The 23,906-nt window shown below is 38.8% G+C and overlaps 1 protein-coding gene across 3 annotated transcripts in view; it reads left to right on the top strand.

The window, feature by feature from the left end:
- Positions 1-18,675, top strand: part of MDM1 (Mdm1 nuclear protein) — a 48,997-nt gene extending 30,322 nt beyond the window's left edge. For all 3 annotated transcript variants that reach the window (XM_061639796.1, XM_061639797.1, XM_061639799.1), the window contains 6 exons: positions 1,736-2,014; positions 3,282-3,421; positions 3,523-3,653; positions 4,795-5,047; positions 8,287-8,355; positions 16,558-18,675. In XM_061639796.1, the coding sequence (XP_061495780.1) occupies positions 1,736-2,014; positions 3,282-3,421; positions 3,523-3,653; positions 4,795-5,047; positions 8,287-8,355; positions 16,558-16,673 (988 nt within the window). In that variant the 3' untranslated portion in view covers positions 16,674-18,675. The remainder of the gene's footprint in view (positions 1-1,735; positions 2,015-3,281; positions 3,422-3,522; positions 3,654-4,794; positions 5,048-8,286; positions 8,356-16,557) is intronic.
- The last annotated feature ends 5,231 nt before the right edge of the window (positions 18,676-23,906 follow it).

Here is a 23,906-nt window from a genome sequence, read left to right on the forward strand (position 1 = left end):
ATATCTGTGATAAAAATGAATGTATTACCGAGAAGGATGTTTTTGTTTCAAACAATACCTGTAATATCCTCTGATTTACCTTTTAAACAATGGCAAAAAGATATCTCTAAATTTGTATGGCAAGGAAAAAAACCAAGAGTTAAATTTAAACTACTACAAGATGCCAAAGAAAGAGGCGGACTGGGATTACCAAATCTGAGACTTTATTTTGCTGCCTGCTGTCTAGTCTGGATAAAGGAATGGATTTTATTGAGGAGTAAAAGACTATTGGATTTGGAGGGCCATAATTTGAAGTGGGGATGGCATGGATATCTATGGTATGACAAAGTAAAAATAAATGTAGACTTTAACAATCATTTTATAAGATGTCCTCTGTTGAAAATATGGAATAGATATAAACCAAGGTTTTATTCGAAAATACCATTATGTGTCTCAAGTCAAGAAGCGTTTTATAGAAGAGAAATGGCTGGAAAAGAGAAATGGTTAACTTATCAAGAACTATTAGAAAATGTACATGGAGAATATACAATGAAAGAGAGAGAACAACTGACAAAGGAAGGATATAGTTTTCAATGGTTTGCCTATTTACAATTGTTAGAAAGATATAAAATGGACAAGAAAATGTATGGGTTTGAAATAAGTAAATCTGATTTTGAAATAGGATTGTGTACAAATGATGAAAATATAATTGCGAAAATGTATAAACTCTTATTGAAAATGGATATGGAGGAAGAACAAGTAAAAGAGTGTATGGTAAAGTGGGCAAAAAATTTTGGTCATAACATACAAATGGATCAATGGGAAAATATGTGGAAAAAAGGTTTGAAATTTACACTATGCTATAATCTTAAAGAAAATTTTTATAAAATGATGTACCGTTGGTACATGACTCCAGAAAAGTTGTCAAAAATGTATAGTAATGTTTCTAATGTTTGTTGGAAATGTAAACAACAAGAAGGATCATTTTATCATATGTGGTGGTTATGTAAAAAGGCAAAATCATTTTGGGCACAGATAGGTAGGAAGATGCAAAAAATTCTAAAGATAAATATTCAGTCAAAACCAGAATTTTTTTTATTGGGTTTTATGGATAAACAAATAGAAAAGAAATATGGAAGAATAATATTATATATGATTACGGCAGCAAGATTATTATATGCACAAAAGTGGAAAATGGAATCAACACCAACAATGGAAGAATGGTTATTGAAATTAATGGACTTAGTAGAAATGGATAAATTGACATGTTTACTTAGAGAAAAATCGACAGATACATTTCTTAAGGAATGGAAACCTCTCTTAGACTTTTTGTTGAAAGATCAAAATAAAATGATGATACTGGGATTTGACGATTAATTAAGACAGCCTATGGAGAAAAGGGACTCTGTATGTATACATTAAGGGACAGGTTTGATGTATATTATATACTTATAGCTGATCTGCGACAAATCGGAAGTCAACTATTTTATTTTCATTTTTTGTTGATGTATTGTTATGTTTTTTTGACTTTGTTTTGTTTGTTTTTGGAAAGATTTGAATAAAAATTATTAAAAAAAAAAACTAAACTGGGTTCATTGCAAGCAGAATTGTGCATGTGTGTTTATGAAGTGTAAAAGTATCACATTTTATATCATAGTTTTTCCATTAATCATATGTTGGAGTTGGATCAATATACGTCTGGAAACATAAGGAAAAATCTTGAGTTCACTGCACTGCTTCCTTTCTCTTCATACAGGGTCCCTGAGAAAAAGCTCTCTCCAGGTCCTAAGTTCTTGCCACATCCTGAATTGTCAGAACAGTTCCAACAGAACAACACTGGAAAATTAGGCATGTCAGATGCTACCACTGTTCCAGTCAAGCGGCGTCTAGTTTGGGGTGAACCAGGCAATGATGAGCAATTGGAAAATCAGCCAGCAACGTTAGAGGAAGGAGAGGAAAAAGAAAGTAAGCAGGAATCGGAAGAGGCTGAAGAACTGGAAGAAAATAAGGATGCCAATACAGATGACCAGCAAGAGTAAATATTTAAAAGTGTTTTTCAAACCCACGTTGCCATTCAGTTATTACAATTACATACAGGGTATGTTAAGTAGGGCAATAGTTTTACTACATAATGGGAAAATCTAATTGATTGACATGAATGAGGTTAAAATTTACTGTTTCAGTAGTTTCGAATTATATTACTAATTAGCCACAGGAGACATTTCAAACATGGCTATTCATTCAGAAACTGCCAGCTGGCTTTCGTTTCCAATCCTGATTTGCGGGACTCAGTTAACCATAGTTTTCCCATTCGGATGTGGGGACAAACAATGGCTTGTCAAAAACCAAAAACTCAGTAATTAAGCAGTGTGTGCTGGAGGGTGGGGTGGGGTGGGGTGGGGGGAGCACATGAGCACATGGCTTGCTTGTATAATGCCATACTGTCTTTTGAAACTATACCTAGAAAAAATTAATAACCTTCCCTCCTGCACACACTGAGATTACTGTATTTTATTTGTGTCACAAGTTGAGAATTGCTCTAAAAAACATGCTGAAAGTCACTCATATTAGTTTTTCTTCCTTATGGTATTTAAACATATATAGAGTAGCAGCTGGAAGATGACTGTCTTTATAACATAGGAATAACTAGATATGGCTATGAGACATGTCTAGTGAAACTCTTCAAAGCATATCTTAAATGAATGCATCACTTTGCAAAAAATGCGTCCCTGGCCATTCTCTGATATTTCTAAAGATTGTGAGTGAGGAAAGTTAAAACAGGAAGCCAGGCTCCATTTGTTGGCGGACAAATATAAGCAGGAGCATACTGTTTTATTTGTGATGATGCTAAGATAAGAAGCTTTCTTAATATAGAAAAGAACAGGGAAATTAGGTAGATGACCAATATTATTGGAGTTTGAAGTTGCACTCTACGATGCACTACATGTCCATAAGAGTGAAATCTGCGAGCCCAGGAAATAATGGCTGCAGATAGCCGTTAATAATTTAGGTTGGATAAAAATAATGATTGTTTCTATTAGATTACAGGTGTTAACATTCCAAAGTTGTCTCCCTAGAATATTTGTGGGAACCAAAACCCCACAGCTGGATATTTTGAAGGATATGTTATGATTTTTATTCAATCTTGTTTGTGGCCTGTGTAAAATATACAGCTTTCCTTTGGTGGGAGCAGCCAAGATGGGCTTTGGATTTTATTAATTGGTAATTATGGCCACCAGTAAATGAGAGCATAATTACATATTGCACATGTGTGTGTTTGTATGCTGTGCCATATTTTTCAGAGAAAACATGAATTCCCCAGGTGATGTGGCAGATTCTTCTTCAGTATCCTCAAGAGGGGGGGGCAGGCTTGCTACTCCACAGCTAAGAGCACTTGGTGGAGCCCAAAGAACACATCATGACCTTACAACACCAGTTGCTGGTAACAATTTAAATATTAATTTATATATTGAAAATCTTAAATATAAAAGAATGTGAATTCAGCGTTAACAGAGATCATTTGCTCTCTTTTTGTTACTTTAGGAGGTGCTGTTTTAGTATCTCCTCCGAAAGGAAAGTCTTCATCCTCGTTACAAGTAAGGAAGGGGTCTTCAGAAAAGCATCCCTTGGCAAATCAAATCTCAAGAGAGGACTTAAAAAGAAAATCTAGTAGGGTAAGTTGCAGCAAGTCTTTGAAAACAAGCCATAAAGAACTAGAGATACATATTCTTTAAAACTACAGTTTGCTTTCACTTTCTTTGTTTTTATATCTAGAGTAAAATGGCAGATTATCTAGTGTTCTCTTTTGAAGAGGTTGAAGAAGTTATAGTTTTGTCAAACAAATGTTCGACATAACTCTGGGGAAATTGCAGATGATTATAATGATGTCTCTAATAGTTCCCATTTAACTTATGTGTTCCTTTGCCATAATTTGTTGCATTCTACAGGGAAATATTAAAGAGCTGGTGTGGATGTGAATGAAAAGTCTATATGCACAATCTCCTCTGGACATATACGGCATTGTAGCAAGCACTCCCTCCAATAGCGAATTCTAATGATCAAAACAGAGGTCATTGAGAAATAAAAGGGTGGTATCAGTAAGGTGGGAGGAGTTCTAAAGTTTGCAGGAGTACAAAAAAAATTAGAGGGAAAACTGCCAAATCCTCCACTGAGGACTGAGCATGCCCAGTGTAGTGGAATGCCGAGAATCTGAGTGGAAACCCAGTTGTGGGGGCATTATGGAAAGGAGCACCCTGAAAGAGGGCATGACTTGTTGGCGGGAATCCTGAACAAGCAGCGCTCCACACTACATTTTCTTACTGATCCCACTTGTCATGTCCAAATGTCATTGTTCTTATATGCATTCTTTTTTGGGATGGGAAGGGTTCCACCAGGTTGCTCATCCCTTATTCATGCTTCAAAGCAATCCTAAGCACCCATGTCACTTCTAATACACAACTGCTTGCAGGATTTCTGGAGCCTGTCAGTATGAGAGCAGTTTCCATGAGCTGCTTCAAGCTAATAGATGAGGGGGGACCCCCCCAAAGAGTGATATAAGTTAGCCGAAGATAGACAGAACAAAGGAACATCGCTAGTCACTTGCGTTTACACACTCATAAAGCTGGGTTGAGGAAGTAATATGCAGAAATGATCACAGAAAAGTAAGGTTCATTTAAAGTAACTTTACTGTAATGTCTGCGGCCAGGCATAGTCAACAATGTTGAAAAGGAAAGTTTTGTTCACTTCCTGTGGATGCATTGGCACCGTTTTTCACAACATGACAGGATTTTATTTGTTATTACTTTGGCATTTCAGGAAGAAGGGGATGCTACATCACAGAGTCCTTTTCCAGCTGCTGGGCTAAAAACTTCGGATCCTTTGCCAGTAAGGAAAGACCAGTGGCCCAGTCAAGATGCTTCTGGTGTAAGGAGCCCTCCAAGTTCAGTACATTCAGAGCAGACAGCTAAAGTCCCTGGGCTAAAGTCACCCAAGGATCCTGCTGTACCTTATTGGAGTCCATTGTGCCGCATTCAAGGAACTCTCAGGGATCCTGAGTTTCAGCATAACGGTTGGTTTACTTTCCATGCTACTTTCACCCTCTTTTTAGATAGGCATCCATTTTATTTAAAGCCACTTCTTGCTGGATTACAGCAGCAATAGATACTCTAATTGCTGTGAATATGTACTATGAAAAATACCCTAGTATCTATTACTACTCCACAATGTGGCTCCTTAGCGCAAAACAAAAAGAGACAAAAGCAGGAGATGACTTGTTTAGACATTAAGAAACTTGCTATTCAATTTATTTATAAAAATATTTATATACCATTCACTCATGTGAAATATCCAGCTGGTGTACAATAAATATATATGTTGGGGGTAGTGAATGTTTAGTACAATGCTCATAACAACCAGCCATCTTGCACATTCATCAGGCCACATGATGGCATCAGGCCTGATTCAGGCTTGACCTTGGCACAGCGCTTTGTCCACCTTTTGCCCTGGCCAGCTTGAGCAGCAGGGCTGTGCAGTGGCGTCACTAGGGTTGGTGTCACCCAGTGCGATAACTCATGGTGTCACCCAGAGCCGGCTCCAGGCATGCGGGGGCCTTTGGGCATCAGCTTGCCCTGGCCCCCTGGTGGGTGGGTGGGTGGGCATGTGCGCACGCATGCATACGTGTGCGTGCCCCCCATGCAGCCCCCTACCTCTCTACAGTAGTCTTTACCATTGCCCTTAATTAAGATGGCGGCCGCAGTTTCCCTAAGGGGAATGAAGCTTCCGCCACCATCTTTGTTGATGGCACACGTGTGTGCTACACACGCACATCTCTGCCATCAACTAAGATGGCGGCAGCGGCTTCAGTACCTTAGGGAAACTGCGGCCGCCATCTTAATTAAGGGCAATGGTAAAGACTACTGTAGACAGGTAGGGGGGCCGTGCGGGGGGTGCGCGGGCCAGCAAAAGGAGGGCTAGGGGCGGCTCTGGGTGTCACCCCCTCTCGGTGTCACCCGGGTGCGGTGCGCACCCCCCGCACCTGCGTAGTGATGCCCCTGGGGCTCTGGATGCAGCTGCGGCCCCACTACTTTGTTAAGCCATGATCTTCCCTGCCTGGGGTTTTGACTATGGTTACAGCCTGCATTTCTGACCTGCCAACATGTAGTCCTAGAGCCTTGAAGAAACTACAACAATGGAAGTAGGAGTGTTAATATTTATATGGAACCTCACCCCATCTTCCCACTGCAGTGCTGCTTGACTGATCAGTGGGAGGGTGTGTTGTGGACTATGTAAGATTAGGCAGTGAGCGAGAAGCAGCCTGAGGGGCACAGATTGTGTACAGTTGAGATATGCACATTCCCCAAGGCCTATTCGAGGTTATGTCTGTCGACATGGAAATGTGTACGATTCTCTCTTCATGGACAGGTTAAATGCACATTTGCTATGAGGCCTGATGAATATGTACAATGGCTGATTTTTTTTACACATTAACCACTCAGTTTTACATTACCCCCAACATATACAAATACAATAAAACAAAATAAAATAATTGCAAAAATGAATGGCTTATTTTGAAACTTTTTAAAAAAACAAACAGCAGCTGAATAGGCCTGTTGGCATAAAAAAGTCTTTTAAGAGATGACTGAAAGTTAGCTGTATGGATGCCTGCTAATTGAAATGAATTGGATTGAAATGAAGGCAGTGACAAATCCTGGATGAGATAATGAGATTCACTAGACAGTGTTGAGGCTATTTTAGCACCTGCCAAAGGCAGTGTGATGCTCACCTCAAGGAGGCGGAGGAGAGCCAGATGGGCTCCTGTGCTTTCGGCCAAGTGTCAAGTAAAGACACACACAACTTCTTGATCAAAAAGGGACCTCAGTCTCACACAGGCACGTCAGCCAGGCAAGAGTGAAGGTCTCGTTTATTTTAAGCAGAATCAATATATAGGTTTCAGGAGTAAAAGAGCAATAAACAAAATGTAACATAACATTATTGACGTCAGAGACAAGTAACAGGCCCCTGCTACAATTCAAAAGTCAGGACGTTCCTCCCTTGAATCTTTGGAGCCCTTGAGTAATACATTGTGAGATAAGGGTAGGGATGAGGTGAGTAACTGACACTTCTGGTGGTCATAAACATGGGAACATATACACAAGAAAATACATATGGCCCTGAGAAGGCTTCTTATCAATGAAACTACGAGATTCTATTACTAAACCTCCGAAGGAGTACCCAAAAGGAATTTGGAGAGAAATACAAAACCTTAATTATCCGAAGAGGATACATGGGTGTAAATACACATCAAGCGCTGTGAGAATAAAACACTCAAGGACAGCTCAGTTTATTATCTCTCCCGATATGAACCTACCCGTTCACTACATTCAACATCAAAGGCCCTCCTCCGAGTTCCGACTCACAGAGAGGCTCGGAGGGTTGTAACGAGATCTAGGGCCTTTTCAGTGGTGGCCCCCGAACTATGGAATAGCCTCCCCGACGAGATTCGCCTGGCGCCTACACTTCTATCTTTTCGGCGCCAGGTTAAAACCTTTTTATTTTCGCAGGCTTTTTAAATATTTTAAATTTTTGTTGTTACATAGACCAGGCTGTTAATTGTTTAACATATATGCTTAGTGTTACTATTGTCATTTTAATGTATTTTTATTGTATCGTATTTATGCTATGCTGTGCACCGCCCAGAGAGCCTCTGGCTTTGGGCGGTATAAAAATTGAATAAAAGAAATAAAATAAATAAATAAACATTATTGCCGACTTGCAGGCACCTCCGAGGCCAAATTCCCATGAACAGAGTGTGAAACTTAGAGTGTCTGCGTTCCCCCTCCCATCTGTTTTCCACCATGCTTTGCAACTTTGGTTCAGTATTCACAGAGCTATTCAGGCCCCTCGTTTTCTTCCCAACAACAGCTATAGCAATTTTCTCTTCAAACAATCCACCTTGAGATAATATGGTACAATATGCATATTTTCTTGCTTCTCAACACTAATATAAGGAGCTAATGGGGTATCAGTATTTGTTGGTGTCAACATTAGCTATATGTTAGTCTGTTGTTGTTTTAGGTTTTAACTGTTTTAATGCAGTATTTTAACATTATTGTAACTTCCACCACCACCCCGGGTCCTTTGGGTGAAAGGCAGGTAATAAATGTTATAATAACAATAACAACAACAGCAGTAATATATTAGTATGTTAACAATTGTCTGTTTAAAAGTAAAATTACAAATTGCTTTCCTGCCAGGAGACAAAGTATTTGTGGACTAATGAAATACAATGTGTGTGTTGTTGTTATTTAGGCAATGTTGCAAGCCCAAAACGGAGCTGGTTGCAATTACCACTTCAGGAGCGAAACTGTAACGATGAAGGTATTTTCCCTCCTTTATCAGTGTTAAATGTAACTAGTTAGCAAATTTTAGGCATGTATAAGTTGTTATTAATTATAAATAAATAATAGTTAAAAACGGACATTTTGCATTTAGAAATTCTACCAAAGCCTTGCATAAATATAAACCCACATGGTTACTGGCAAGCTGTGTGATATGTGAGAAGAGAAAAGTGACCAGTACATTTAGCTTCAAGGGAAAAAATGGAAGGGGAGCAAGATAATGGTTTTTAAAGTTACAAGGAAGATCAAAAGCTGTTTTCTGCCAGCAGTGAGAAGAACATAATGGACCTTCCTAAACAACAGCCATGTATATTTGTTCTGAGTGTGTGTGTGTAAAATATATTATCAGTCACGTATATATGAATGACTATGAGAGTGTATGTGTGTGTTGTGCAGTGAACTGTTCTGTTTGGAAATATAATATCTCATGGCTTGAATTTAATGTCTCTTACCATTAGCTGTGTTTGGATGTAGCATTAACCATGGCTTAGTGTTACAAGAACAACCCTCTGTAAGTCTTGGCCCTGTGCGCTCCCTCCTCTGGTGTGGCTGTGAGACGATCAGAAGCATGTCACATGTCGTTAATCTTCATTATGGTTCATTGAAGCAAGCCAGATTCCTCAAGTTTCAGTTTTTGCCCACGGTATTTAAGATTAGCCACAATTTAGTGTTACATCTGATTAAGGCCATTGTGTAGACATTGTGATTGAGACCTCTGTAGTCTTATCATTGTAAGATCATAAGTACGTGGGGAAAGTATATTAGCGTGTTCTGATTTACTAACTCCATTATGACTACATAGTTTAACACTACCTGTAGATGTCCCTTAACAACATGACTCTGGTCTAACAGCTGTTTCCATACCATCTGTGGATAGCATCTTAGAAGTTGGTTTCCATTCTGTTTCTAACCCTCCTTTTTTATTGAATTGCTCTCTTGGGAGAGGAAAGCATACATTTGATTAAATTTTTTCAAACTTTGTGACCTCCCAAAATGCATCTTTTAGATTCAAACTGTAATGAAGATCAAGCAAGTGATTGACTTGAATGCTTATGCTATTATCTAGGGCCCAGCATAAGGAGAGAGCAGGGACATTCAGGGCCATTATTTCAGAGATGATTAAGTAACTAGTTACACAGTAACGATAATACATAGCTTTCACATAGGGAACTCATAGTGAGAAATAGCCCTCACAACTGCATAAAAGGAAATACTTGAAGTTTTCCTTCTACCTCTGTAACTTGGCAGGTTTTCATATAGGGTTATGACTTCTTGCACAAAAACGAGATGCAGAAGTCAGTGTTTGTGGGTTTTAGCACTTCTGAATATGTAAATCATCCCTAACACTACTATTAGATATAAAGTGTTAGGCTTGCAGTATCCCAGTGCACTAATTGAGAAAGGAGAAATTTGGTAATATTTGGCTGGACTTAATGCATATACAAAAGTCATAGAGACTGTTGCACCTCCTAAGTAAGGTCTACCTAACACTTGGCCATTTTAGCAGCTTTTAATAATAGCCAAGACTGAAAAGTGTATGGGCTGTGCAAATTGCTCACCAAAGCAACTATAAATGTTTACAGAAAGCATTTGAAGTTACCAGTTATATACAAAGCATATAAAAAACATATCAAATTAATTTACAAAGCAAAATACATGAACAATATCCATATACATAAACACAGTATAAAAGCCAGAGTAGGCCTCAAGGGATCCAAGTGCAAAAGATTCAAACGCTGGAATTTCTTGCATGGGCTTCAGGAACAATGTATTTGCAAATGCCCTGCATTCTCACCACACTCCTTGAGATGAGAGATCATTGCCAAGCTGCTGCTTTGCTGCTAAAAATGAATCATTAGCAGCAGAAAAACAAGCATCTGAAATGATATCTAATGGTACCTATTTTAAATGCACACATTTACTGTGAAAAAATTGGGTGGTGAGTCTTAGCACCTCTTTAATGGTAGTTTCAGGAGAGAAACCATAATGATGAAGATAATTCGTAATTTTTCTTGCATATTTTTTTCAGCAGTTTTGGCCATGCTCTTTCAAAAATCTAAGGCAACTATCAAGACATATTTAACAGTCTTCTTTTTTGTCTGATTTATTTATTATTTATTTATTTATATTTCCATTTATAGACCACTTCCTATCTGAAAGATCTCAAAGCATATAAAAAACATATCAAATTAATTTACAAAGCAAAATACATGAACAATATCCATATACATAAACACAGTATAAAAGCCAGAGTAGGCCTCAAGGGATCCAAGTGCAAAAGATTCAAACGCTGGAATTTCTTTTTTTTTACAATAATTTTTATTCAAATTTTCATAAAACATAGAAAACAAAATCATAAAACATTCAAAGACAAAAAACAAAACAAAACAAAAATGATTAAACAAAAAAAAATAAAATGTTGACTTCCCATTTGTCACATATCAAATCAGTTATAGGTCTACAATATATAACAATCCTGTCTCTTAAATCATATTATAAAATCACTTTCCTCCAGTAGTTATCTTAATTAATCATCAAATCTCATAAACATTACTTTATTCTTTCCACAAAAAGTCAAAGAGAGGTTTCAATTCTTTAAGAAATATATCTATCAATTTTTCTCCAAATAAACATGTCAATTAATCCATCTCGTTAATAATTATAATAATCTTATTGTCATAATCATAGTCCAAATAAACATTTCGATTAATCCATCTCATCAGAATCTGTTAGGTCCAATAATTTCAATAGCCATTATTCCATTATCCCTATTAGTTCCATCTTCCATCTTCAATAGTCCTGTTAAGTCCAGTAATTTCAGTGTCCAATCTTCCATTATCAGTATTCCATAATAATCTTGCTGTTGTAGCCATAGTCATATAATAAGAGTCTGATGGGAATTTCCTCTATCCCAAATATTTTCTTGCCATCCATTCTGAATAAGTTGCTGAAACATTGTTGTAAATTCATATCTGTGTTCTTCTTTTTTAGAAAATGCACTGGCTCATCTCTTAAGAGTTTTTCCATTGTCACATGGCTGCAGTTAATTCCATAGATTTTCTCTATATCAAGCTCCATCACATCATTCCAGTCCAGAAGATTATCCAAGCCATTGATAACTTTATCTCTAATATCTTCATTAATTTCTTCAGAGATAACGTTAAATTCCAAACAGTAGATTTTATTTCTAAAATCCATAAACTCCAGATCTTTTTCCAATTCCACATTTGTTCCAATCTCCAGGGCTTGTATCTTCCCTTTATTTTTTCTTTTCTCATCTCTGATCTCATTCTCCTCTCTCACAGGGTCCCCTATTTCTTTAAACTCCTGCGTCATTTTGCTCAGTTCAATTTTCAGCTCCTTACTACCCTGTCGCAGGGTTTGTTTCGTTATCTCAATCTCATCCATTATTTTCTGAAACATAATTACTTCCAGATTCTCAGCCACTTTCTTGATTGCCATTTTTAAAACCACGAAAACAAAGCAAAACAAAAATAAAGAAGAACCACTTCTTATTTCAGCAACAATTGGGTTAATATTCCAGGCTTGATGACATCACAGTATAAACAGAGCAACCTGCCTTATCTCTCTATGTTCAAGAATGCAAAATAAATTTAGTTCCCAGCATCAAAACAGTTAGTGGCGTCGTGAAGAAGCAGATTCGTCAAAATAAAATAGACCAAAAAGAGAATAGTCCCAGACAATATAATATTCCTCGGAATAGAAATCAGGAATAGAAATCCCTCTTCTGTTTATTATCTTTAGAATGCACTTCCAGGACAGCTTTTTGCGACAGAAACAGAGATAAGCTGTTAATTTCGTGAATAACAGAGAAGAGCTATATCTCACCCAGAAGTTGTCCAAAGCCGATCAATCTGACAAATCTCCTTTTGCTGCAACAATTTAAACCAAGTAAAAAAAAATAATAGAAAGAAGGGTGCTTGCCTGTTAGTCCGTTCTCTCTTTCAAGAAAAGATAAACGTATCGCTTAAGCAGATAGAGCTTGTTAGGAAGTCCGTCCGGCATTGTTGGCTGGACCTTATCTCATAAATTAATGAAATCCAGTCCTCCCAACAAAAACAGGCTTTGAGGTTGATCTCTACGTTTCTCCCTGCCCGGGAGAAATTTCATCAGTCAAAAAAAAAAATGTTCTGACTGATTTATATCTGAATAAGCTTCTTTTGAGGCGGGAGCCCGTCCCAAAAGCAGGCACAAGCGAAGTCACCCTTCCCGGAAGTCAAACGCTGGAATTTCTTGCATGGGCTTCAGGAACAATGTATTTGCAACTGATATGCTGAGCTCTGATAAACCAGGCAGGTAATGGGGATTTAGCACCCATTGACAGCTCTAATGTAATCAGGGAAAACGGGGCTTCTGTGGTGAGATGTTTTGGTTCCTCCATCCAGGGCCACACTCCAGTTGCCCCAAAGCACCGCCCTTTCCAGTCATCTTCTGCACCAACACCGACCAGCCCCCAACCACAACCACCCTGGTCAACTACTCATCCTGCCCTGCCATTGCTCCCACCGCTGCTGCCTGGATGCTAGTCCCAGACAAACGGGTCCTGGATGAGATGAAATGGCTGCCGGGCCCAGGGACCACCACCGCTGCTGCTTCACTGGGGAAACGCTGCAAGCTCCTTTGGGTATTCACCATGGCCCCACTGCAACCACCCCAGGAAAGGGAGGTGCTGTTGCTAGCTCTGCTGCCGCCTCTGCAATGTGATGGCTTGCTGACGTTGCTGAAATGTTGGAGAATTATGTTCCAAACAATCCTCCCCATAGTGACAGATGTATACTGCACCAGTATCAGTATCTGCTAGACGCTTTTCATAGGCAGCCCAACTCAGAGCATGCAAGTCTAATCGAGATGTTACTAGGGTATATGAATTATCATAGAATCATAGAATAGTAGAGTTGGAAGGGGCCTATAGGGCCATTGAGTCCAACCCCCTGCTCAGTGCAGGAATCCAAATCAAAGCATTCCCAACAAATGGCTGTCCAGCTGCCTCTTGAATGCCTTCACTTTCGGAGAGCCCACTACCTCTCAAGGTAATTGGTTCCATTGTCATACGGCTCTAACAGTTAGGAAGTTTTTCCTAATGTTCAGTCGAAATCTGGCTTCCTGCAACTTGAACCCATTATTCCATGTCCTGCACTCTGATGATCGAGAAGAGATCCCAGCCCTCCTCTGTGTAGCAACCTTTCATGTACTTGAAGAGTGCTATCATATCTCCCCTCAGTCTTCTCCAGGCTAAACATGCCCAGTTCTTTCAGTCTGTCCTCATAGGGCTTTGTTTCCAGTCCCCTGATCATCCTTGTTGCCCTCCTCTAAACCTGTTCCAGTTTGTCTGCGTTCTTCTTGAAGTGTGGAGACCAGAACTGGATGCAGTACTCAAGATGAGGCCTAACCAGTGCTGAATAGAGGGGAACTAATACTTCACGCGATTTGGAAACTATACTTCTGTTAATGCAGCCTAAAACAGCATTTGCCTTTTTTGCAGCCACATCGCACTATTGGCTTGTGATCAACGACAATTCCAAGCTCCTTCTCACATGTCGTATGGCTGAGCCAAACATCCCCCATCTTATAACGGTGCATTTGGTTTCTTTTTCTTAGGTGTAGAACCTTGCATTTATCCCTATTGAATTTCATTCTGTTGTTTTCAGCCCAATGCTCCAGGTGCCTTTGAATATTGTTTCTGTCTTCCACGGTATTAGTTGTGCCCCCCAATTTTGTATCATCTGCAAATTTGATAAGCATGCTCTGTACCTCCTCATCCAAGTTGTTAATAAAAATGTTGAAGAGCACTGAGCCCTGTGGTACCCCCCTTGTTCCTTCCGCCCAGTTTGAGAAGGAACCATTGATAAGCACTCTTTGAGTACAATTCTGGAGCAAATAGTCTTTGCAGGGGTCTGAATTTTGCATGCCTATCTTAAAACAATCTTTGGGAACAGAAATGTTAATTATGCGTAGAAAAACACTCTCTGTTCTGCTGGTTGCAGTACGTCTCCACCTCTCTCTCCTGAAAATGGGGGCACATGATGCTAGTCAAACCCCGTCCCTTTTTACTGTAAAACCTTGTGGGATCAGCTTGAGAGTTTTTTTTTTAATTCAGCTTCAAAGAGATTTTGCAACTGATTGGCAAATCTGAAGAGTGTTGCTTTATGCACCAGAGTTCATTGGAGATATAAAAGAATATGAAAGAGATTGGTGTTTATCTTAAACAAAATAAACTCATTGTATTAAGAAAGTACACGTGGATAGGAAAGCCCAATCATGTACACTAGCTGAATTCAAAAAGGTAGGAAGAGAGAGAATTGTGGGAAGAAGGAGGAGGAAGTGGAAGTGAATGATAGTCCTGAGAATATCAGTCTAATCAATCAGAGGCATGCTTAAACTTGAGGAAAGTAACAAGGAGAGAATTAAGTGAGGGGCCCTTTCAACTGACTAACTATATCTATTGCCTCTAATGGTCAATAGATTCAGAGCACGCAGCGAGACAATGCATTGATTGAAGTGAAACTTCCAACAAAATCAGCCCATTCCCCCTCCAGGTGCGGCTAATGGAAACGCTTTGCTGTAGGTGATTAGTGTGTTCACAGCCTCTGCTTGCCTTTGTTCTACTTTTAGTCCTTTCAGAAATGATATAAAACACCTCTAGTTTCAACACTAATAGATAGTTCTTAAAAAGTAAAGTAATGCTCAATATTCTACAACAAAGGCTCTTACCATATGTGGAGTGAGAAATGCCAGATGTCCAAGCTGGATTTAGAAAGGGAAGTGGTACAAGAGATCATATCGCAAACATACGTTGGATAATGGAACGAACCAAGGAATTTCAGAAGAAAATCACCCTGTGGTTTATAGATTACAGCAAAGCCTTTGATTGTGTACATCATGAAAAACTATGGAATGCTTTAAAAGAAATGGGGGGGGGGTGCCACAGCATCTGATTGTTCTGATGTGCAACCCATACTCTAAACAAGAGTCTAGTGTAAGGACAGAATATGGAGAAACTGATTGGTTCCCAATCAGAAAGGGTGTGAGACATGGGTGTATTTTATCACCCTATTTGTTTATATCATACAGAAAGTGGGATTGGACCAAGATAAAGGAGGTGTGAAAACTGGAGGGAGAAATTTAAGATATGCAGATGATACCATACTAGTAGCAGAAACTAGTAATGATTTGAAACGAATGCTGATGAAAGTTCAAGAGGAAAGCACAAAAGCAGGACTACAGTTGAGCATCAAGAAGACTAAAGTAATGACAACAGAAGATTTATGTAACTTTAAAGTTGACAATGAGGACATTGAACTTGTCAAGGATTATCAATACCTTGGCACAGTCAATAACCAAAATGGAGACAATAGTCAAGAAATTAGAAGAAGGTTAGGACTGGGGGGGGCAGCTATGCGAGAACTAGAAAAGGTCCTCAAACGCAAAGATATATCACTGAACACTAAAGGCAGGATCATTCAGACCATGGTATTTCCGATCTCTATGTATGGATGTGAAAGGTGGACAGTGAAAAAAGCGGGTAAGAGAAAAATCAACTCATTTGAAATGTGGTGTTAGAGGAGAGCTTTGCACATGCCATGGACTGCAAAAAACACAAATGATTGGGTGTTAGAACAAATTAAACCAGAACTATCACTAGAAACTTAAATGATGAAACTGAGGTTATCATACTTTGGACACATCATGAGAAGACCTGATTCACTAGAAAAGACCATAATGCTGGGAAAAACAGAAGGGAGTAGAAAAAGAGGAAGGCCAAATAAGAGATGGATTGATTCCATAAAGGAAGCCACAGACCTGAATTTACATGATCTGAACAGGGTGGTTTATAACAGATGCTATTGGAGGTCACTGATTCATAGGGTCGCCATAAGTCAAAATTGACTTGAAGGTACATAACAAGACCATACGGTTCAGGAAGCTACAAAAGTGTGCCTTCTAATATAGTTTTAAAACCCAGTTTAAATCTGGCTTCAATATGCATCTGTGCTCCTAATTCCCCAGTGTATAAAATAATTATACATTTGTTGGTAAGTTGGTGTTATTCTTATTACTCCTAAAGAGGGCAACATTTGTATTTAGCAAGCCTCTAAGCATATTTTGGTTGTTTTTCATGTTGGCATACATCTCACAGAGTTTTTCTTTGTTATGTTTACAGATGGTGATGACCGATTGTCCCAGCTATCTGCTCGATCTGCTGCTTCTAGTTCCCTTGCATCTCAGGTTCTAGAACGAGCTCAGAGGAGAAAAGAGAACTTCTGGGGCAAAATGTGATTGTGTTCTGCTATACTTCTGAACTATTTTGTACCTTGATGTTTTAAAAACAGTTTGTGAAAATTATTTCCTGCTGAATTCAGGTTGTTTACATCTCCCACTTTGGTAAAAGGGTCTGATTTTAGGAAATGCTGGGTATTCACTACACCCTTTATCTTAGATATAGTGGTGGGTCACCTGTGACCCTCCAGAGGTTTTTGGACGACAACTTCCCTCATCATTGGCAATGCTGGTTGGGGCTGATGGGAGCTGAGAGTCCAACAACATCTAGAGATGGCCAGAGGTTAGATCCTGGGATGGGATCTGGGAATGCACAACCTGTCTTGAAATTGCCCTCTACCTCACAAAATCATTTAAAAATGTTTATAGCTATAGCATAACATGTTTCTAGTTTGTTGAGGAATTTTTAAAGACTCACTGTCTTTTTTTTAAATGACAACGTAGCAGAGAAATGTCACCATGCTACCAAGTGTTCATCTTATCCTCTACCACAAATAGTAGACCAAGCATACCCAGTGAAGTAAGAGTAAGCATAAGGCTGAAAGAGGTATTGGTTACCTTCATTAATTCCTTGACCCCTCCATCTCTTGATTACTCACCAAGCCCAAATATCTAATTCCCACCTAGGATATTTACATAAATCTTCTAGATTCCTTATATCAGACTTGCCAGCACTAATCTTTATGCCCCAGTGCAGTCTTGGCACTTACTCAAGTCTACAAAGCTGTTGGCTGTGGTTCTGTTGATGGGTCTAACATGATTTTGACCTGGTTGTGTTTGCCAAGATTCCAACAGTAATGAAATTAGTGTGGCTTCTGTGGCTGTCTTGGCAATATCAAACTATCTCGGTTTTGATTACGAGATTACCATGTAAAATGTATTCACAGAAGTTACACCACAGCATCCTGTTAGACTTTAGCACTGTTCTCAGTATACATTTCAGAGTCACTCTCCTTCACCTGTTAGCAGTTTAATTATAGTGACCAAGTTAAATCTTGGTCCATAATACTTCATAATACTCCAGATAACGAAGTACATGAGCAGTATGTGAACCTATCTAAGTATTCTTGAACATTCCACAAAAATAGGTTCTTCGGCAAATTATAGGTCAAACAAGGCATCTCACCATTCATGCAATTAGCAATTGTTTAGCTGTTAAATAGTAAATTGGAGGTGTAGGGGCCTTGCTTTGGATTGGGACTGTCATTGGGGACAAAGGGTTAAAGCCCTGCTGCCCCCATGCCAGGGCCCCTATCTGGGCCCCCTTACCTGCAGTTTAATCACTTGTGCCGTTTGCTAATTGTGTGAATAGAACTGTGTCTATTTTGGACCTATTTGTTGTATATAAATCACAGTTGTGTTTCTTTGTCGTGATAACTTTGGGGTTTGCACACATGATCACTGTTAGCCTTATTAGAAATATCCTTACTGATGACAAGATCAGTTTTAAATGTTATCTTTAGATACTACTAGCATCACCACACCGGATTCTTCTTAAGACTCAGGAAATTTGAAATAACTGAACTCTCACAATGCAGTGTTGTCTTTTTGTGGTGTTTCAATTCTTTTTTTAGCTTACTATTTCTGAATTATTGGCATTATTGTAAAAAGATTTTTAAAGCTAGAATACGTTGATTCTTTCCTTTCACAGGTTACCCCATAGCATTTTAACATTTAATAGATACGGTTGATAAAGAAGTGATAGAACTTTTGTCAGTGCCGTAACTAGGCAGGTGCAACAGGTGCACAGGCACAGGACCCAGGACGAAGGGGGCCCTGAAATGGATTTGCTGAAATGAAAATTATTTATAAACAATTGTTATATTGTATTTGTTTTATTATTATTTCCCTCCCCCAAAAAATAAGGGCCCCAAAAATAAAACCTTGCACAGGGCACATGAAAAGCTAGTTACGCTACTGACTTTTGTTAATAGTTTTAAAATAATTGTTAGATTTGTATGGTGAAAAATGAACTTTTGTTATGTGTTTTAAAATAAAAATCAAGTTGTGTATTTGTATATAACAAATCATTACTTAGAAATAACCCCATTTTAATTGGAAAAGGTTGAATTTGTCTATTTCCAGCTCATGTCATTTTTCCATGTTTTTACCCATCATTCCATACAATTTCCACATTAATCGTGAAAAGTGCCTCTTAAAATACATGATTTTAATATTTAAATTTGTATTTTCTCTAAAAATATTTACATGCATAGTTAGATAACTTTAAATGACTGAGAACAGTTTTGCAGATTCAGAATACAAAATCCAGTGGCTAGCTAAGTTTCCATTTGCACATTAATCAAGGTGTGAATCAGGTCATTTCATATATTTATTATTTTATTTATTTATTATTTTATTTATATCCCACTCTTCCTCCCAGCAGGAGCCCAGGGCGGCTTAGGGATTTGTAGTTCTTTAAGCATCCCTTTAATTTCAGGGAAGAATCACTGAGCATATAAAAACTATTATTTAAAAATGAGTATATAAAACAAAAAACACTGCTGAACTATTACATCTGGTCTCCATTGAAACTGGTGGCAAATGATTGTTTTAAAATAATAATAATAGGTATATATGCAGTAAACCTGATTAACTAAGATTGCTGAGCTTTGACCACGACCCAAACTTCATTTCAGGAGATTGCAAAGTAGTCAGTCTTAACTTACATGCATGCATTTAATAAATTTCATGTATTTATATACCACTGCATACCAAAACAATCTTTATCTAAAATAGATAAATACCATATAATACAGTAAAATCTCAGGAAAGCAAAAGCATAGCAGCACACTTTTAAAACATCTTAAGAGTCCGGGAAAACCTGTTGAATACATGTGCCTTCAATTGTCATTTGAAATTAATAACTTCTGGTACCTCCCACATTGTAGGAGGTAGGGTGTTCCAGAGGGTCACTACTCCCACAGAGAAGTACGTGGCATTTCCTTATTTAATCCTGTTTTTCGTACACAGCATTCCCTTGGACAGTTGCTCCTAGGAAGTGCTTCTGTATTCCTGATTATTCTGATTTAAATGTAAGTAAGCTTGCTACCAGGCAGAAGTGTGTGGATATGATGCATTTGGTGCATGAAATCATGCACGATCTGCCAAGTTCCTGGCCAGTATAGCCAAAGTGGGATGTTCTAGGTTTTAAAATAGGTGAAGATGACAGCATATTTCTTTCTCCTTGATCTTTGCGCAAGATGCACGTGGCTTGGTTGAAACTGCTTAAGTAGAGAGAGTTGTAGAAGCCATGTAATCAAGTGCTATTTTGCACTTTGCAGAACAGCCTAATTAAAAGATTATCAGTTGTAAACTTGAGACCTGCGAGGCAAGACATCCACCTATATAATAACTTATTTTAATATCTTCAATTAGTTCTCTATAATCAATAGTTCTTTCATATGAGCGTAGTCCAAAACAGTATCAACTGTCTACTCGTGTTTTATGACAGACAACTAGATGGTTTCCTTCCAGTTTGCAACATTACTATTATCATTTTATTTATTTTTTCTTTTTTGATTTTTTTTGTTATGAATCGCTTCCTATGAACCATCTCAAAGTGATTCTACAATACAAAGAACATACATAATTATATATATAAAAACAATTTCAGTTCCAATACAGATACTGACTAGGATAAATATTGACTAATAGGCAAAAAACCTTGTGGTTTAAGAATGTACCTATAGCCAACAGATATTTCTATCAAACTTTAAAAAGCAGGGAAATTGGGCAGCTATAGTGAATGCACCAGGGGAGCAGGAGACCTGACCTCTTCTCTGAGATATTGTGCTGCACTACAAATTTGTCAAAATGCAAACACAATTTGGGTTGCTCTTTCCCAGTCCAATCCACTTCCTATGTAGCTTGGAAGACTTTGGTAACATGTGCCTGTTAGCATATGGTGAGTGGTGGCAACACCTGCCATCTCCAAAGATGGAGAATTATATTTTTGTATGTTTGTTGGTGTTCTCCTTACTTTGCTTCTTTCTTGTGTGACTAATGTTTCTACAGATAATCTAATCTAGAAAATTTTATTTCCCTTGTTCATCCCAGAAATGTGTGTCAAATTTATTTTTATTAATTTCCAAGCCTTTTTATTGGCCAATGTCTTATGATGGTCAAGACAGCCTTTTGTGTTTTAAATTGAAGGTTATGTTTTATTTCTATTTTGGGTGCATTAACCGTTGAATCTGAAACTGCAGTTTGATGTAATCAAACTGATTACAATATGTTGCTACTTCAGCAATGATGATGCATGTTTTCAACCTGCTATGTTGAAACCACTTCATTTAAGGCAAGGTGGGCATGGTCAATTAAAAACATACAGCACACCTGGAATTTTGCTAGAATATATTTCACCTCACACTATTTTATCTTGTGCAAACTGAGACACTCCTGATGTCCACTGGAGACTATTCTGCAGAATAGTCAGTGCCATTGTTCCATTATTATTTTTGGAGTTTTCTTAGCGTAAACTTTGCATAGTGTTGCTGTACTTCACATATTCACAGAGATGGAAATCATTTTCTTTTGTTTCTTATAGGAAACTTCACTAAAATTGCAAAGTAAATCAGACATATTTAAAGTGACCATCTGAATTATATCAACTGTCTTAATAATGTTGTTTCCTTCCTGCTAAAACAAGATCAGCACAGCATATGTCTTCTTTCTATTATTTGGGCTGATTGCAGGTGTTGCCACCACTCAACATATGCTCAGAGCCACATATTACCAAATTCTTCCAAGCTACACAGGAAGTGGATTGGACTGTGAAAGACCAACCCAAATGGTGTTTGCATTTTGACAAATTTGTAGGGCAGCACAATATCTCAGAGAGGAGGTCAGGTGTCCTGCTCCCCTGGTGCATTCACTATAGCTGCTCAATTTCCCTGCTTTTAAAAGTTTGATAGAAATATCTGTGGGCTATAGGTATGTTCTTAAACTGCAAGCGTTTTTTCCCTATTAGTAAATTTCTCTTTTTAATCCGACAGGTAAGAAATGGGATCCTGTGAATGTTTGCTGAGAGTGGATTGATCATTTGCATGCTTATTGAGTTCAGTGGGATTTACTTCCCTGCAATCATGCTTAGGATAGGTAAAACTGACGTGAGGAGGGAGGGAGGGCTGGAGTGGGCACGGGAGGAGGAAGAGGGGAGGGGAGGAGGAAGGGAGAGGAGAGGGGAAAGGCGGGTCCGATCATTTGCATGCTTATTGAGTTCAATGGGATTTATTCCTATGCAGTCATGGTTAGGATAGGTAAAACTGACCATGGAGGAGGGGGAGGGGGAAGGAGTGGATTGGAGGGGGGCAAAGGAAGGGGGAGGGGAGGGCAGGTTTGATCATTTGCATGCTTATAGAGTTCAATGGTATTTACTCCCCTGCAATCATGTTTAATCATGCGTAAGATAGGTAAAACTGACCATAGGGAGGAGAAAAAGGAGGGGGAGGAAAGGGAAGGAGGGGATTGGAAGGGATGGGGATGGAGGGAGGGACAAAGGAAGGGGGAGGGAAGGGGCAAGAGGGAGGGGATAGGAGGGAGAAGGGAGGATGGGTTTGATCATTTGCATACTTTTTGAGTTCAATGGGATTTATTTCTGTGCAATCATGTTTGAAAATGGAAATAGACTGCCTTCAAGTCGATCCTGACTTATGTCAACCTATGAATAGGGTTTTCATGGTAAATGGTATTCAGAGGTGGTTTTACCATTGCCTTCCTCTGAGGCTGAGAGGCGGTGACTGCCCCAATGTCACCCAGTGAGCTTCATGGCTGTGTGGGGATTCGAACCCTGGTCTCCCAGGACATAGTCCAACATTGACCTGGGAGAGGAGCAGGGAGGGTAGGAGAAGGGGGAGCGGAGGAGATTGGGTGGGTAGGCACTGGGCAGAGGTGAAGCCCCTTTCCTTTCCAAAAGGAAAACATTGTGAACAGTCTCATTGCTTTTCAGCATTTCCCCCACCTTTTTATTCTACATCAGGCACATGTAGCCTCCCACCCAAATTTCAACCAAAGCTGTCCATGGCCACATCCACACCAGGCCTTTATCTCACTTTGGACAGTCCTGGCTTCTCCCAAAGAATCCTGGGAAGTGTAGTTAGTGAAGGGTGCTGAGAATTTTTAGGAGACGCCCTGTTCCCCTCACAGAGCTTCAATCAGAGTGGCTGACTGACCCCTCTGGCCACTGGAGCTCTGTCAGTGGAATAGGAGTCTCCTCTCAGCCCCCTTCACAAACTATACTTCCCAGAATTCTTTGGGGGAAGCCATGACTGTCTCACATGAAATCAAAGTATGGTGTGGGTATGGCCCCCTGATTAGGCAAGCCCAGCAGCTGTGAATCTGGCTTTTAGAACACTGACTGGTGGTTCTTACTGAGCATGCCCACAGCTACCATTCAGTTCAATGCCAAATTTTCTGAAATTAATTAAAAATCAGCCAGGCATTTTTTAAACTTTTAAAGTGCAGAAGATGAAGGTCAGAGTATGGGGCAAGGTCAGTAATAGGATTCCAGGTACTCTGTGAACATGGCTGATTTTTAATGAATTTCAACAGATTATGAGAACTCTGACAGAAAAAAGTCCAAAAGGGCTCTGGGTTTTTTTTCTCTCTCTTTAGACTTTGAACTCTCGATTCTTTCTGCCTGTTTTGTGTTTCACCATGAAAATTGAGCAAATGTTTCTGAGTTGAGGACTATAAGTTTTGTAAGGTTTTATTTTGAAATGAGCTTATGGGAAGCGTCAGAATGGCATGGGGAGTATTTTCAATTTAACATTGCGGAATGTGAAAAATCCACGCTGGCTATAGTGTACAGCCATTCTTATGGCTGTATAATTTCCATTTAAAAGATTATTATTTTGTACATTTGCTACATTTTGGAGCTCCTGTCTCAACATGTAGATTTTCTGAAATCTTTTATACCTCAGATTCAGTCTTTTACTTGTGACTCTATTCTTCCGATTGTAAATTGTTTTTAACTGATTTTAATATTTAGTTTTATATTGTTGTAACTTTCCATGGGATCTTATTGTGAAGGGTGGGTAAGAAATCAAATAATAGTAATTCTGATTGTATCAGTAAGTTGTGACAAGTAAACATGATACATGGGGAATCTTGTTTTCATCACTATGCACATGAAATTGCTCCTTAGAAGCATCCCACAGGGAGAAGTTCTATTGATAGTGGATAATACTTTGAATAAAAGGGAAAATGTTTCATTTCTTCTTTGCAGAGATT

Source organism: Rhineura floridana, chromosome 8 (genome assembly GCF_030035675.1).
Source record: "Rhineura floridana isolate rRhiFlo1 chromosome 8, rRhiFlo1.hap2, whole genome shotgun sequence".
NCBI lineage: Eukaryota > Metazoa > Chordata > Lepidosauria > Squamata > Rhineuridae > Rhineura > Rhineura floridana.